General features: G+C 43.5%; 2 protein-coding genes across 3 annotated transcripts in view; one reads left to right on the top strand and one right to left on the bottom strand.

Annotated features, from left to right (window-relative positions):
* Positions 1-4,566, top strand: part of B3GALNT1 (beta-1,3-N-acetylgalactosaminyltransferase 1 (globoside blood group)) — a 29,167-nt gene extending 24,601 nt beyond the window's left edge. Inside the window, exons 3-4 of one of the 2 annotated variants that reach the window (XM_031555010.1) lie at positions 2,750-3,025; positions 3,612-4,566. The gene's annotated coding sequence lies outside the window, so the exon portion shown is untranslated. The remainder of the gene's footprint in view (positions 1-2,749; positions 3,026-3,611) is intronic. The other variant, XM_031555012.1, reaches the window with a different exon arrangement.
* Positions 1-17,261, bottom strand: part of PPM1L (protein phosphatase, Mg2+/Mn2+ dependent 1L) — an 87,136-nt gene that overhangs the window by 21,010 nt on the left and 48,865 nt on the right. Inside the window, exon 2 of the mRNA XM_003209225.3 lies at positions 4,792-4,966. Coding sequence (XP_003209273.1) covers positions 4,792-4,966 — 175 coding nt within the window. The remainder of the gene's footprint in view (positions 1-4,791; positions 4,967-17,261) is intronic.

Raw genomic sequence — 17,261 nt, 5'->3', positions numbered from 1 at the left:
TGCAAAATGGAACCTAAGCCTGAGAGAAAGCAAACAGCAGAGAAACAGCAGAGAAACAGCAGTGGACACCCGGCCACAGAGCTTCAGTCTCCATCAGAAGGAAGTGCAGCAGTAACTGTTATCCTGACAGACAGCAATGTTAGTCACACGTCTGCTGTGTCAGTGTGTTTCAACAAATAGGAAAATAAATTCACTACATTGCTACAACGCTGGCAAATGGTGCTCACAACAACACACAGAAACCCTGTCGTGTCCCATTTCTTGAGATAATGGAAATGCCATTCATACAGCCATCCTTTGCCTGCAGTGTCTGGCATTTCTCTTCCCAGCAGCTTCTTTACTGCTCTCCCCTTTTTGTTCTCGGATATTCTGTGCAATCCAATGCCTTTGCAATGGTTGTATTTATTGTATTTAGCGTGTGTCTTTCCTCCCTGCTCTTTAAATCCCTCCCGAAGTGCTGCACACTCCATCAAGGTGCTCAGTCCTTTTTGAAGCTCAGGTCATTTCATGTGTGGCACAGCTGTGTGGCACCGCAGGCCAGTCTGGTTGCGTATGGTGAGGTGAGGTGAGGTGAGGTGAGGTGAGGTGAGGTGAGGTGAGGTGAGGTGAGGTGAGGTGGGGGATGCCTGGCAGCACAGCACACCCAAACCCTGACCCCAGGGAGGGCTGTGGTGAGGCAGGCGAGGAATGGTCCTGAGCCCCTGCTCCACTCAGGCCAAGAGCTGAAGCTCCCAATGAGTCACCACTGCTGAACCTGGGTGCTGCATTTCCCTAAAGACCACATCCTATGCAGAAAGGACCAGTTAAACACATGGCAGAAACATACTCCCAGCATTTTAAGACCTTTTTCTTTAAAAAAAAAAGGTAGCTATAGCAAACCAAACAGATTTCTTCCTGCATTTTTAATGGTTTTCTCCTGTGCATGAGCTGCCTTGCAATAAACATCACAGCAAAGTTAACTTCCTTTAGTTTTGCTGTGATGTAGAATAATGATGACGTTACCTGATAAAGCTCTTTTTTCAGTGGGAAGAAAAGATTTTCTCCAACAAGGTATTTATTATCCCTGTATAGGATATATAGCTCACTACAGCGTCAGGCTGCAGTCCTGAACCAAATCTCAAAGCCTGAATCCTGCATTCATGCTCAGAACAGCTTCTCACAGCTGCAGCTACCGAAAAAAAAATGATGTTCTGTGAAACACAGAGATACAGGCTGAGTAAGAGGAGTCCATTTCATTCATTATCAATTCATTACCTGCTAAATCCTGCAGGGATGGAGGAGAGGACAGCGATACACTGCGTGATTCTTAGCGGAACACAACACGTGGGCATGTTTGGTGGAGGCAGAGCACAAAGCTCATCTCACCCAGAGACAGACTGCCGTGTGTCGTAGTGCTAATGGGCAGATTATCTCAGCAGCAAATAAATTTTGTTGCTAAGATTGGAGTATTCAGGCAATTTGGGACGTGATTTCCTAGCATAAAAATACACTTTAAGGAAATAAACTGCTGTTACGAGCAATTTCACTTACTCAGAGGCACTGAAAGTGGGTTGGAGGAGGAAAATGGGACTGAAGTACTGAAACCTAAGCTCCCCATGACCAAAAAGGCTGTGACAGCCCTGTGTGCCAGCATGGGCTCCCTTTGGTGGGCTCCTCCTGCCCTCTGTGGTTCCCTTCTGAGCCCTGAATCAGCCCCAGCCCTGCAGCAGTGCCATGCTCCATCTCCTTCGGGCTTACCCTAAGCCACAGAACCCCAGTGAGGATGCGTTTCCCCAGCACAGGGTGAAGCACAGCACAGCCCTTGGATACTGGCAGTGCAGGGATGAGCTCTGGGTCCCCTCGGGGAGGGTGTGCTGAGCAGCAGCCACCTGCTTTGCGTGGAAACATGGGATGCAATGATAACCACTGGCTAAGGAAGCATTTTTGGAGCTGAACTACTGGCCGCAATCAATATCTCTCACCACAGCTTCACAGCAGGGAAAAATGAAATTCATCTCTTTTGTCACTCAGTAATGAAACTCAATTTCTACAGGACTTTGGCAGAGAGGGGCTATCCATTAAAGAGAAACCTGCGAGTACGAAAATGTCAGGAGAGCCTCCTGCAGGCTGTAGCTAACCAGCACACACAGGTTCAATGCCAAAGCGCCTTTCAGCGTCCTAAACATCCATCTGTGCAGAGGCATCACTGACCAGCCCAAACGTTAAGGTGCTGTAAACGGAAGGAATAGGATCAGCATCCAGTAAAGCTTCAGCAGAGAAAATATTCTTGCACAAAATTAACCCAGGCATAGCTACTCAAGAATGCCACTTTTTAAACGAAGGGATTTAAAGATTAGGAGAGGATTTGTATCCATCTGTCACATTTGGCCTGCTTTCATTTACAAATCTTTCCCAGTCAAACTTCACTAAGAATCCTGTCAGCAGCTGCCTATTTTTAGATGAACTCACTTTATTTGGTAGTTTCAAATCTAATGATTTCCTAACAGGGAAGATCTACAAAAAGGGGCATTAGAACATTGAGTCCATCAAAGCTCCACTTTATTAATATTTGCATGCTGTGCCACAAAGGCCAAATCAACATGCACAGTCGTACTGTTTTAATCCAGCAAATGGATGTAGCAGAATTCTACACACACACACACACAGGAAAAAAAAAAAAAAGCATTTGCAGCCTACAAAATGATAGAGTTAGGATACCTAACCAGAAAAATTAGCTTAGATCCATTTTGACAAGTGGTTTTCTCTCTAGCGCACCTGTAAGTACAGCGTTCAAGTACAATATCCACCAATTTTCCTTGAAAGAACTCACTGATGGAAGAAAAGAGAGGGAAAAATGCTCTCCTGAGAAGAGAGGACTTCAGAAGCACTTTGGAGATGGCTGAAGCAAAACCCAAGCAGGGCTCTGGGTGCCAACGCAAGCATCCCGCCCAGCAACACTGCCTGGAGCCCAGGATGGGTTCTGCTGATGGCTCACATCAGCTTCTGTCAGACAAAACTGTGTTTGTCCCATACACAATAATCACAGGTATTTCACTATTTTGATTTTAAAAACTGCTTTCCACTTCTTGTATTTACTGCCAGCAGCTTCATCTTCTCATTAAATTGACTTTGATACAGCAAAACATTAATAAAATACATCAACACAACTGGCCTGAGACTGAACAGTCTGAATAGCTGGAGAGCTTGGAATCACAAACATCTGCTGCAATGGCTCGAGCAGCACATTGTCTGTGCTCAGATCACAATCAGATCTTCCTTCAAGAGCAGGCAGCACCAGTTATGTGTCTTTAGTGAACAAGTGAGATGACCAGACTGATGAGCCACCACCATCTTGGTGTCTTACCCTCTAGAGGTATCTCGAGCTGATTAGCAGACTCAAATTCTGGCTTTTAATTTACAGCGAGTAAATTTTAATTTACAACATCCTCTCTCAGTTCTGAATACTGAGACTTTACTAAAATGCTTATTTACATAGCTTCACATTTCTGCATGATTGCTTTATTGTATGATATAAATCTCCAAGTGTGTGTTTGGAGCAGTTTAGTCTTTATTTTCTCTGTACAAACGTGCAGTTTTCAATACAGGAAAATGCTATCTTTTTCTCCTGACAGAGGTTGGTAATTTTCTCCACTGTTTTTTGCCTTCTTAACAAACTTCAATCAATCAAAATGACTGGAGAGATGAAGTGACCAAATCAGCGTGACAGCAAAGGATCTACACTGTTCATTGGACTGGTAAACCCTCGTTAAAATATAAGCAGAAGCAACAGAAAGCGACAACTTTAAAAAGCTTATTTTTTAAGGATCATTAAAAACTGGAGATACATGATGAAAAATATACCCTGAGCCCCTGGTTTAACTGTCCTGTCCTTCAAGAACTCCTATGACGCACAGCTCCTTGAGCACATGACATGCAGTCTGCAAAGGCACTGCAAGTTGCTTGAGAGCTTCTGAGATAAAGCAGTTTAGAAGAATGAGGTGCATTTACTGGCTGAGTGTGTGAAAGGAGCTGATGAATTAACAGAGCATTGTAATTGCTTCAAGTCACTAAAGTTCACAGCCCTGCAAGTACCCAGAACAGACACTGCACATGGCATTTTAAGTTGCTTTAGCATTTGAGATCAAAGACATTGATAGTGAGCAGGAGTCTGAGCAGGAGACTGAGTATCCAAGTGCTCTGAGTATTTCTCAGCACTACATTGAAAGCACGAAGTGACACAACAAAACAGTACAAGCCTGTCAATGCTCGCTTTTCCAAAGCTGGGCTAAGGCTGAGAAGCCAGGGGATGATGTGTATAGCAGATATGGGAGGCTATTTTGGAAGATCAGCAAACGCCATCCAAAGCATCTGTTCTTTTTCGTCTGTAATCATAAAGGAGACCTGGCTTCAGGACAACTGATCCCAAAGCTGAGGGATCCAAAAGCTAGGACACCTCTAGCTACTTTCAAACTAAATGCTAGTAAAAAATATTAGCTATAATTACGAACCCTCAGGAATCTAGACTGTCACGACACAATCATCAGAGCCCTGTAACTGCACTAATAAAATACCTCTGACATTTTACCAGTTATCTATTTTTGTCTATCCACATCCATCATGACAAAATCAGACTCTGTGACCACCCAGTCACACTAAGCGCTCAAAGACAAGTAAGTTGTGAAGAAGAATCCAGCAATGTGCAAGACATCCATTTGACAAAAACGTTTTAACAGGCTTCACCATCCCTCCAAAGACTGGAAGTGAGCAACTTGCTTTCAGTAGCACATGACTTAGAAAGAAGTAAAGACATACCAGCTTCATCATAGGATACAGTCAATTTTTCCAGCATTTCTCGATCAATTGATAAGATCTGCTGTTCCAGGATGGTCTGATAGGACATCACACTGTTCTCCTTGTCCCTCTCATAGTCCTGAAGGTGTTGTTTCAGGACTTCGGGCAGGCGGGACTTCACATACTCTGCTGCTGACTATGTAGAAAAGAAACAAAAGTTTAATTAGCACTTCTTCTTTTGAAAAGCTTCATGTGTGTTCACAGCATTATTAGTAGTATTGTTTTCAGTTAAAGCACTATCAAATTTAACAATCCATACAATAGAATACTCTTAATACTACCAACTCCACAGTGCTAAAATCAACAGGTCATTTCTCTGCCAAAATTACCCTGTGTGCCAGAACTCCCATGGATGCAGGGATACAACAGAACAAATTCCTCTGAGTGAAAGCACAGTCCTACTCTCCAGCAGGATGCACAAGTCATGGCTTCTCCTTCACAATGTGCTGTTTGGATTGTCCATAAACAGCAAACTGAGAGACGCAGAGTAGCTCAAAAGGCATAATCTTGGTCTCCTACATTCCCTGGGGTTACCGTGGAGCATTGAGGCATGAATGGGATTTAGGCTTTGATGCTCAGCCTTCACAGCCCTCATCACAGGCTCTGTCATTCAGTGCAGCTCTGCTAGCTTGTTACATCTCAGCTGATGAGCTCTGGCTACCTTTCTGTTCAATACAGGATAATCATGTAATGTTTCCCACAGAAAGTAACGGGTAAAAACAGCAGTGAAAATGCATTATAAAAATAAAATAATTTTCCTTCAGCAGGAAGGTTATGGCAGTCCAGAAGCAGTTAGCCATGCCTGAATAGGAACATAATACAATACCTACATTTCTTCATCATAAACATAGTTTGAAAGGAATTTTTAAAGTATCAAGTGAGTGTTCTTGCTCACTGTTGTTACATAGCCAGATTTGGACAGGAAGACTGCAGATGTATTACGCATCCACAGAAGACTCTCGATTGGTCACACAGACAAAAAATTAAGACCATAAGAAAACAGAAATTAACACAAGGTGGCATGGTTGTACCAGTGTTACAGAGCAACACGCAGAACAGGGCATTAAATGAGAAGAGCATCTGCCTCTGGACAGGTGCCCACCTGCCAGCATTGCTGCTCTGTGCAGCGTGAGGCACCGGCAGCTCACTGAGAAAACGATAAACACGACGTTGCTTCAGGCCTGGGACTGACCACAGCTCAGCCCTGCTCAGCAGCACGCTCTCCTGGGTCTATATTTAGTTTGCCAAAGTCAATTGCTGATTAAGTCACAACCTTAAAATATCGCTGAAGTTGCGTTCAATTGATCTGCAGGCCAAGCCATGTGAGACGAATGATATTATTCTACAAAAACCAAACAAACTGTCCACATGAGTACAACATACTTAATGTTACAGTTTAATAGCTGTTTCCTTCCAAGGGAAGGCCAAAAGACACACTGTACACTAATTATTCAGTCCACATTCAGGCATTTATATTTAACGTTTGCTTAGAGAAGAGGCTTCACTCTGCAGGGGGTATTTTTGTGCTCTCCCACCGCAGCAATTCTGAAGAGCAGAAAGCAGAAGAAGAGTTTATACACATTCATTTTCCTGCGCCATCTGAGCAAGCACACCAGTGGCTGTAAACGCTGTCACTTCTGACCCAGAGACCTCACAACCCGAGCAAAAGCCCAGAGACAGATGGATGGGAGCAGATGGGAACACAACCAGGACCGAAGGCACCGGCTGTGAGGAGGCAGCCCCAGCGAGGCACCCGCAGCACAGGGCCGCCTGCATCACCGACATCAAAACACCCCAAATCCACAGAGAAACGCTGCCCAAGCGCCTTTTCTTGAGATGCTCGCGTGCCGAGAGCTCCTCCTGCCACGCTTCAGGGGATGCCGTTGCACTGAGTGCTCGAAGTCATTCCCAGCAGCACTCCTGACCCAGAAGAGATACATGTGCACAATGGCTAGACATTTCCAAACATATGTGCAGCAATTATTTTCCTGCTGAAGTGTTACTCTGCCAGGCAGGATGCAACCAGCCTGGAGCCCAGGGCTGCAGGTAGCTGGCCCAGCCTCCAGCCTTGAAGGACAGCAAGTACATGGGGCTGAGACTGATCTGAATGTGGGTTTGAAAAGAATTCTCAATAGATTTTGAGATGTCTGCCTTCCATGCCACAGCTAGATACTGAGCTGTAAAGGAATGACAAAATGGATATGTACTCCTCGGCATTTATACCGATTGCCTTTAAGGTATTTCATTCTACAGTATCTATCATCTTCTATATCTATTATCTTATGCACCTACCTACAGTGAAATAACTCAAGAATCATAGAGTCACAGCATCATTAATGTTGTAGAAGACTTGCAGAGCTTATTCACAAAAAGTCAATTTTTTCTCCACAACACTACAGGTAAATCACAACAAGAAATGCTGAAATGCCTCACTGTGTCTCATTCTGGAGCTCCAAAGCACCCATCGCCCTTCAGTAACTCCCAAATTTGACAACATTTGTAATCAATGAGAAATACTTTTTCTAAGTATTTTCTTACTTTTTTCTTTAGTTACGCCGAGTGCCACCCTTTGCTCTGCTTTCTGAAGCATCTCCTTCTGGGAGCTCCCTTATATGTGGAGAAGTAAAGGTCTACACAGGTTAATTAACAACGTCTTTGTGAAGCCACTTCAGGAGTCAAGTGGCAGCTGGAGCAAGAAGTCTCCTTACACAGCTACATCTCACACAAAAGGAGCTGAATATTTGGTGTGTGAGAAGGAGCCATCTCGGTAAGAGAAAGTCTCAGCCTCGGCCTCGGTTGTTTTACTTGCATTCTGCAGGCTGCTGCAGCTCAACACTTCTCAAGTCTGGAGTTACCAATCTGCTCAACCTGTAAAATTCAGGCTTCCACCAAAGCAAACTCATGATCCATGCATTCCTGCCACCTGAAATATGCCCTCAGTGGATGAGCAGCTGCCCTGTATGTTCCACACAGCTGTGTTGGTGGCCAAACAACAACTGGGGACATGCAGCCAGAGGGTCTGCATGCATTGGCACCCCGTGGGCACACAGGAGGAGACCAGAGTGGTCCAGCATCAAATGTGATGATGGAGAGACCAAGTGCTAAGCAGGTCCACGGCCCTATGAGAAGGGAGTGCTGCAGACAGCAGTGTGGGAAGATGAGCACAAGTGCACGTACAGCAGGTGGAGAAGCTAAGGAGATGGAACAGCTGTGAGCCATAACACAGGTCTCCAGGGCAAAGAATGGAAGATGAGGACTTCCTTGCCTGAGACCTGTGCTCCTCGTTGGCTGCAGTGATTTACAGGGACAGGGGGGAAACCACAGATGTCTGACCTTAATACTCTTGGGACAATTTGTCCTGTTTGCCTTGCTGCTGCAAGCATCCAGAGATCACAGGAAAATACAGATCCATTTTAGAGAGCGGTACTGCTGGCATAGCATCTACATTGAAGGATTACAAACAAGATCAAGGTTCTTCTGTCACATCTTTCTGCCTCTTCTTGTCACTGCTTGAGGGTCACAGAGTCACTACTACACGCTTCAGAGACGACACATCAGGAGCTGCTGGAGAAGGGCAGAGCTGCCCTTATGGAAAAGGGGCACCTTGCTCATCTCCTGGTTCAGCTGAGGGAAGGATTTTGAGAAGGGAGCACACGCACGGTCAGAATGTAATAATGAGGATGGAAACAAGTGGAGACTGGAGTAAAAAATGACTTAAAGCTAGCCAAGGTGGCAAGAAAAGTTTCTTCAAGTCCATTTGTAATAAGAAAAAGACAGGCAAATGTTGGTCTACAGCTCAGCAGAGTAGAAAAGCTTTTGACAGATGATGCCATAAAAGCTGAAGTGTTTGCAGTCTCATTTTGGCTACAGTATGACTGCCTTTACTTTCGTGCATTCAAGTGGCAATTTATATCAGAGGAAGGTAACCAAAATCGTAAGACAGAATAGGGAAAGAATATGTTAGGAAGTGTTTGTAAAGATCAGGGTTTTCCAGCTGGCTGGGCCAGATGAAATTAGTTCAGCTGTAGGTGGCTGACTGAAACAATTTCTTTAACAACTTCTGTCTTTGAAAATTCACAGAGGACACTATTTGGAAAGAGCAAACGCAGGGGCTACTTTTAAAATAGGATAAAGGAAGAGAAGTGGAATAACAGAGTAGGCAGTTTAACTTCGGTGCCTGAAAGCGGAATAAAAGATCAAATGATCTCTATTATGAGAAAGCAGCAAGAACTGTAAGGCACAGCCAGCAAAGTGCTTCTCCCAGGGCATGCAGGGACGCAGTAACTTGGTTCCCATCAGTGCAGGCTGGGGAGCAGCTCAAGGACTCCACCAGAAGTACTGCTGCAAATTTGCGATGATCCCACTTGAGAGTTCACATTCCATATTTTAGACTAGAATTCCTTAGCAAGGATACTTTTCTACACGTTTCTGGGCTAATATCTTAAAACAAACTGATAAACAAAACCTGAAAATCCACCATGCCACAACTCATTACACAAAGAACAGTGCCTTTAACTTGCCAGATATCTCACAGTAAGATGAGGTTGTGGACAAGAAATGTATTCCAGTCCATTAGTGATTTTTTTTATAGCAGTTTCCTGTTTATTTCAGAAAAGTACACTACAAAAATACATTTTAAATAAATGTTTATATATATAAACTCAGATTGCTGGGATAAAGAAACAACGCCTCAATCAATCTACCTGCACACGCTGCCCTCTGACACACAGCAGCCTCTGCTGCCAGGGCCAACCCCGACAGTTCCACCAGCACACTCCTCATGCTGTGCTCAAGCACGTTTATTCCCACTTCACCGCAGTTAGGGTGCAAGGCCCTAAGCCTTTAAGAGGTGTTTCTCGACGTCTCAGTGCTCTGCTGGGTGCTGGCTGTACACAGAAATGGTTACGGAGCACTCTTTGGATCCCTGCCTTGATGAGAGCTTCGCTCAGGCCGATGCCGCTCCTTCCTCAGCAAGAACCACAAATAACTCCCCTGAAGTCAGTAGAATTTTGCTACGCCAAACCCCTTGGACAAAGGACGTGAGTCTATTAATAGTTATTCAGAAGGAAAACATGATAGCAAAACATAATCTACTCTCAGGAGGATAATGCAAGGTCTACAAATGGCACTGGGATGAACATTTTGCCCTCTACAGCAAGGAACTATTTAAAGAACAAACAAGTCAAAAGTAAATCATTAGCAGTGTTTTCCCACACAAACTTCTGGTGTGCTTAGCCCACTATATCTATTAAAAAGTGTCTTTTTTTTTTTCCTCAAAGCCAATAACTTGCTATTGATCAGTAAGTGTCCTAGGAAGGCCAAGCCCAAAGTTTAACCAAGGCTGGTAGCAAAAGCACGACGTCAGAAACGCTTGCAGGACTCAGGCATACTCTTTGAGGACTTCCAACAGCCCTAAGAACACCACTGGTATTTTGCAATCCATGCACAATTTCTTTCCACAGCAGGAGAAATATTAGCTTCACAAACATCTTTCGTCAATCAGAGGCTGTATAATCATGAGAAAATTAACCTGATTCCAAGGAGATGTATAAAGTTCAAATTAGTATTCACACTGGATTGTCAGAGATATATTTAATCTATAATTACAGTAATCCACAGCTGCTTCAACTGTAGAAAATAATGAATTGCCCAGTGAGAACCGGTGCCCGTGAAACGGAAAGCAAAGGCCATCTGTTGTGGAGCTTCCTCTGATTTTGTGCTTTGAGCACAGAGAGTTTGATCTCCTTTGACACAGCCTATATGTGATTTATGGCCGCAAGCCCTCCAAGCAGCCAAAGCACCAAACAGAAGGAAGAAAATTAAAAATGATAAATGATGATGATTTATGGCTTTACATTATGTATTTGAGTTTCTTCCCTAAGACAGCACTCGTCACTCACTTCTTAAATAGACTTATTTAAATGTCCTGGAATGAGAAGCAAGTAAGTCAACAAAATTTGTAATGTTAAAACTACACGCTGTGCTCTGCCTCCCACTCCCCCCTCCATCAGTCACATAAGAATGCATTCCCTTATGTTGAGCATGCTCTTGAGTGCCTGCATGGGGCTCATTATGCTAGGACATGGATGAGAAGAGGTGAGAGTAAAGGCAAAACCATCATTTTCCATCTTCTGCTTAGGCAAGGGACAGCAAAATACTTGAATTATTCATTTTTGAATAAATAATTTTTAATTAATTAAAATTACCCAAAAGTGCTGCATGTGATAGAGTCAAGCAGCCACTCATTCTGCAGACAAGGAAAGGAACTGAGTGCAGAGACTGACCTGTCAGAGATGATGCTGTATTTGGCAGAGCTACAAGGGCTGCTTCGGAATCTGGACGTCTAATTGAAAGATTAATTCTATCAAATCAAGAGGGAGCGTTATGATTATCTTGTCTGACATCTTGGAGCAGAAGGACCATAGAACTTCCTTCTCATTGCCTGAATAAGCCATTTAGAAAAATTTTCTACTCTGAAACAGAGACAGAGAATCTCCTATTGCCCTTGGAAGTTAATTATCCTTACAGTTAGAGGATAATTTCACATACCAAAGAAAATGTTCACATTATTTCCAGTCTGAATCTGCTATTATCTATGACTTTCCAACACTGAATCGAGTAAAATGTCTGCTCACCTACCTTCCCTTTTCTCATGTAAATACATGCAAATTGATCAAATCACCCCATTATCTTCTCATTGATAACCTAAATGGATGGAGCTCACTGAATGGCACATTGTTAGTTGTCAAGTTACTGTGCAGGCTAACCGATCTTTTCCAGCACTCCTGATTCCCTCAGTTAGCTGCAGTTCTCCAGCTCTGCCCTTAGTGGTGCTGGGACCTGGGACTGCAGTGCTGCAGTGCAATACAAACCATCCCTTCACTACTCCCATGCAGAACGTTTCTTGCTCTCCATTGCCAGGAGATCTCATCCTTGGTGCAAGCACCCCTCAGCCTTCTGCTGTATTAGCTCTACAGCCTTGCAATCTACTGTACTGAAAGGTGTGCTCTGTGCATGCTTTCACCAAGCAAATGTATCCAATTGCTCTGGATTTTCAATTAACCTTCATTATTTATCACTTTCCCAATCTTTGATACAATTATTACACTCCAATCATACAAGAGCCAGGAGGGTTTCCTTCTGAATCTACCTACTCAACAATGTCTGCTCAAAATTGCCACGAAGCCTATCATGTAACCTGAATTGAATCCCTTTAATGTATACTGTGTTGATCTGAAAGTATTCAAAGCAGCAAATACATCAAGTCAGAACACTTGTCCTTCTTGTATGTTTTGGTTAACCATCATTACAATTAAACACAGTGTGATGTCACCATGGAGAGGAATTCTATCCCCAAGGAAATGAGGTCCACTCCTTAATGAACAGAGATACAGACTGAGGGGCAGAGGCTGCTCCTCTTGGTGGATGTGCTGCCCCTGGGGGGACCAGACATGCTGGAGAATGGGCCAACACAAATCTCACGGAGTTCAGCAGAACTGGGATGGTTTTGCCCAAAGACAACAAAGGTCAGGGAGGCCTTATCCGTGTACACAAACACAAATGATGGAGCCAAATTCCCCTCAGCTGCGCACAGCGAATGGCCAAGAGACAACGGGCACAAACCAAACTACAGAAATTCTACCTAGCTTCCAGAAACACAAGGCTGCCTCCAGCCTCAGCCCCTTCGACACGCTGTGAAACCTTCCCGGGTAACTCAGGAGGGTGATGCTCCACCCAGGTTTATTCTGGGTCTTTAGACAACTGCATATGTGCACCAAAAAAAAAGGAAAAAAAAAAAAAAAAAGCTTCAGTAAATACATTAAGAATAATGAGAATAAGCAAAGTTACTACCCTAATAAAAGCAAATGCATTAGCACTTAAATTGCACATGCATGGATACAAATTCTGAATCCTAATTGTGCTGGGAAGCCAATTATTATTCATGTTCTTTTTAGGAGAAGAATTAAGATTAGTAGGTAAATTAAAGTGAAAATCACCACAGACAAAGCTGTAATTTTATAATACTCCGGGTAGTTTTAACTAATAAGAAACTGAAGCTTATTGCAAAGATGATGTATTTCAAAAAGGCAAACAATAATTATGACTTCCATGTCCACTTGGCCGTAAGAGACATCACTGTTTGGCACACGAGACTGATATCTGTACTTACCAACAGGCATCATTTAGCTAATGGAACAAAGAAAGAATGCTTGAATTAATTATTAAAAATGAAGTATGAATGTCAAGGTTTAACCCAAATCTAATGATAATGGTTATCAGTACTAACTGAAGAGTAACCAAATATTGAATTAGGAAACAATTAAAAAAAAAAAAGGTTTAAAAGTGCATGAAAATACTTGTCCACCATCATTTCATACTGCAGCAAAACCTGGGTCCCAAGCTACAAGTCATGGTCAGAAGGTCAGAAGTGATTACCAAATAGAAATGTCGACACTGCATTTGCTGAAGACCTGCCAGAAAGAATTTCATCCCACAAGGAGAAACTGAAACATTTTCTTATATTACTACAATCAAATCTAAGCGGATCAATTTTTTTTTATGTTGGTGTAAAAACCAGAAGCAACAGAAGCAGAGAGATAACACTGAAAATAATGGTTGAAACATCATTAAAACAACTAACTTTACAAGAGTATTGAACTGCTCATAAGGCAAGCTGGGCAGCAAATGTTGCTTTGTACATAAAAATACTGGATGTTGTGTTGTACTGAGCTCATCAAGTTCAACAAAGAAGGAAAAAAACCCCACCAGTTTTGCAGAATGAATGCAACTTTGTGCAACCCCTGAGAAAATGATAATTAAAGCTTGGGGACTGTAACCTTGCATCAATGCAGCTATTTAAATGCCTTACAGGTATTTCTGTGCAGATGCTTTTGCAAATGGCAGTAGGATATAAGAAGGTTCACAAAGAATCAGGTTTTTACCAAAAGCCTTCCATTCTGTTACGTGCATTTAGTGAAAAGTGTATTTATAGCCTATCAGACACGTTAAATAACAAGAAGCTTGCTTCTCTCTTTGACGTTGTTCTCCCTCTCCAAGCAAAGGGAGAGTGAGTGTAGTGGAATATTTCAGTCTAAATGGTCTCTCCTGATTTAAAGACATCACTTTCTGCCAAGCAGAAATCATCAAAGGAATTAGAAAGATTCAGCCTGGGCTCAAACACTCTCAGAATTAGTTCATTACGCAGGAGACTGAGAAGATTCTATTTTTACTTGCTTATCGTTTTACCAAAATCCAACCATCTGGTCTGAAATTTATTATCTATTTGAGATTCTTACTCTAGAAAAAAAAAAAAAAAAAAAGTAGCCTAAACAATTCAATTGAACTACAGAATGAAATTAAGGAACAAAATGCTGCTTTTCCCATCTAAAAGCCACGTTTGGGACTCCTCAAGTACCTTCAGCTTGGCAGCACCTCAGTCCCCAAGCAGGGTACAACCCAGCTGCAGCTCATACGGTGCCCACACAGCTTGGGCTGCCCCGAGGAAGGAGCAAGGCATGCTGTCAGGTGCAGAAGGGAGAGGCGAGCACACAGACACCTTGTGTGCACCAGGGGACGTGCATTTCTAGCCATACCCAGTGCAGAACCGAACCACTGCTGCTCGAGTCCTCTCTGCCCCCTGCTGCCTGGCTGCACAGTGATGTGTGCTCACAGGGATGCTGGCTGGGACCCGGGCTCTCTCCAGTCCCGACCAGTCGGCTGTAGCTGCAGCAGTCTGTCAGATGGCTGACGTGGAGCTGTTCTGTTCTTAAAGGCTCTCACAGGGAAAGGCAGGTGTGCAGATGCCCGTCTGTAAGGCACCCTCGGGTTTGGACTGCAGCACAAGGTAATGCACATCCTGCGTTACGCTTCCTGACTGTCGTGGTGAGAAGCAGATTTATAAAGATTGCTTTTCATGCAGTCTCAAAAAGTAGGAGGAAGGTTTTGAAGCACAGGATCAGCCACACACCGGGCACTGGCCGCTACCTTGGTGTGTTGTCCCCCAAAGCCAGAGCAGCTGCAAGGCTCCCACTGCTCCTTTCCACACCACGACACCGGTCCTGCCCTGACAGAGCTTTCACTACACAGCCTAACGCTGGAAGCAACTCTCAGGCTTTCATTTAGGTCTCCATTTCTTCTCTGAATGACCTTATGAAAATTCTGTATTAAGAACCACATGTATAATTAACCCCATGCTACGTCCAATGCTGCAATGAGAAAGAGATAGGAATCAAGATAAATGACTTCACTGTGGAACAAATGTATTTGAAGGGTTAATCCAAGCTCTGTGGCTGCGCTGTGCTGCACCATTTGCTCAGAGGAACCCGGGAAATTAATGAATAGATGACAAAACCACAATTGGTTCCAGCCCCACTCACTGTGTCCCACCGCCTTTTCAAAAGCTGTGACAAACAGTGCACACAAACAGTTAACGGGGAAAATGTGCCCATGTCTTCTTTAAACGATTTACCACGGGCGCCTGATGACATTTTCCTTTAGCCATGTATATGGAAATTGAAATTTGTGAAGATAATGACTTTGAGACTCAATGAGCTCTGTTTAAATGCAATTATGGTTCTTTTGCTTAGGTTCTCTCCTCACTTCAGATCTGAAAAGGCCACTGTATTGACCCGTGTTGCAAATAATGAGCACGGAGCTAGCTAGAAAAGTGCTGCATTCACAGTTTATGTAAAACTAATCCAACACCATTCCAGAATAGAAGGGACTTTTGTCTGCCCTCTGTGTGTGCTGGTGTAATAACAGGCTGCCAGGAGAAGGATTGCTTTTGCCCTTCACGTGGGTGGTAAGGAGTCGAAACACAAGATCATGGCACAACACACCCTGAAGAAGGGTACTGTGTTCCTAAGTGCACGAATAGAAAAGTAACATTTGAGTGTAGGACTTTATTGTGGAACTGTTAATGGAAACCAGTGTCTAGCCAGAGAAAGCCAGGTCAGGCATTCCAACAAGGATGCACAGTTGTGCCTCCACCTCCCTACTGACAAAGAGATTGGACTGCAGCCCCTCTTCCTAAACAGAGGGGAAATAAGATAAATTTTTGGTAGACAGTAACTGGTGAGAAAAAGAATGGCTTTAGCAGCCCCTCCGCCCAATCCACGCTGCTACAGAAGGTGTCTCCAACTTGGGGGCTCTTCTGTTTTCTTTGCAGTTTTGTCTCTCAAGTTGTGGACTTACCAAATTCATGAAAATTAAAATGCCCTCTTCAGTATGAAAACTCAAACCTTCCAGAGTGGAAAGAGTGAACAGTGAGCAGTTCCATAAAAGACATAATTAAATGACACCAGCTCAGAGACAGAACTCCATTAAATAGAAGAGCAGCCAACTGCAATCTATAAATAAGGTTCCCAATGCATTTGTAGTGCCATTTCACTACACAAGCCCTGAAAGGAGCATCCTTGAGAGAAAAAAGGGCATAAATCAGGCCCCCAATTAAGATAAACACAAGTGCCTGGATGCTGTTATTTCTTCTCTCTAAAGATGCATGCAGCTAAAGAACCAAAAGTTCTCTTGGCTGTGTGATCAGCACTCCTGGGCTTACTGAGCCCAAGAGCCCGGGGGCACACAGGGAAAATGTGTGAGAAAAGAGAAAAGAGAAAAGAGACAGATATAGGAAAAAAGAACAAATGACACTAATTACTGGGAGAAGGGTAAGTAATGAGGAATGAAGTTAGGAAAAGGAAAGATGAAACCCAAGCCAGGGAAACAAAAGTTACAGTTTAAATGGCAGCTTCTTGAAACACAATTTAATTAAATATGATAGTACCCAGTAATTCTGTTTCTCTAGCTCATTAGGACAAGGGGTTGCAAATAGCACTTATGACAAAGCAGAAGGTCAAGCTGACATCGGGCTGTTGTCATCACTGGGATGAGGCAAGGGATGAGCAATGGCATTACTCAGCCAAACAAGTTGCTGCCGAAGCCCAGCACTGCTGAAATCAGAGTGTTTGAGCAAACCCCCTTCTGTGCATTAGTTGCAAGAACGTAAGGCTGTTGCTGAATGAAAACAACAAAAAGTCCCCAAAAAGCAAATATACACAGGCAAAAAAAATTACAATACACTGACTTTCAAGTGTGACTGAAAAGCACGCTGCTGAGATCTGAGGGCTCTGCAGGACACACACTGGGTCTCCATTGGCCCCAACACACGCTCTCAGCCCTGGACTTACATGAAAGCATGTGCTGTAGTCGTTGCTGCAGCAGTTTTTATACCTTCATACATCATCTGCACCTAAACTGAGTCATTTTGGAAGCATCAGACTTGAAATTGCAGTCATCACTAGGTTTACTGTCACACCATAATCAAGACATACGTCATGAAGCGATGAAACGTTCAAGCAGCTCCTTTTGGTTACTGCTGCACTTTGCAATTTCTCATGATTTTTAAGAGCAGCCGCAGTACGGATTAAATGTCC

Source organism: Meleagris gallopavo, chromosome 11, assembly GCF_000146605.3.
Source record: "Meleagris gallopavo isolate NT-WF06-2002-E0010 breed Aviagen turkey brand Nicholas breeding stock chromosome 11, Turkey_5.1, whole genome shotgun sequence".
Lineage (NCBI taxonomy): Eukaryota > Metazoa > Chordata > Aves > Galliformes > Phasianidae > Meleagris > Meleagris gallopavo.
This window is presented reverse-complemented; position numbering and strand designations above follow the sequence as displayed.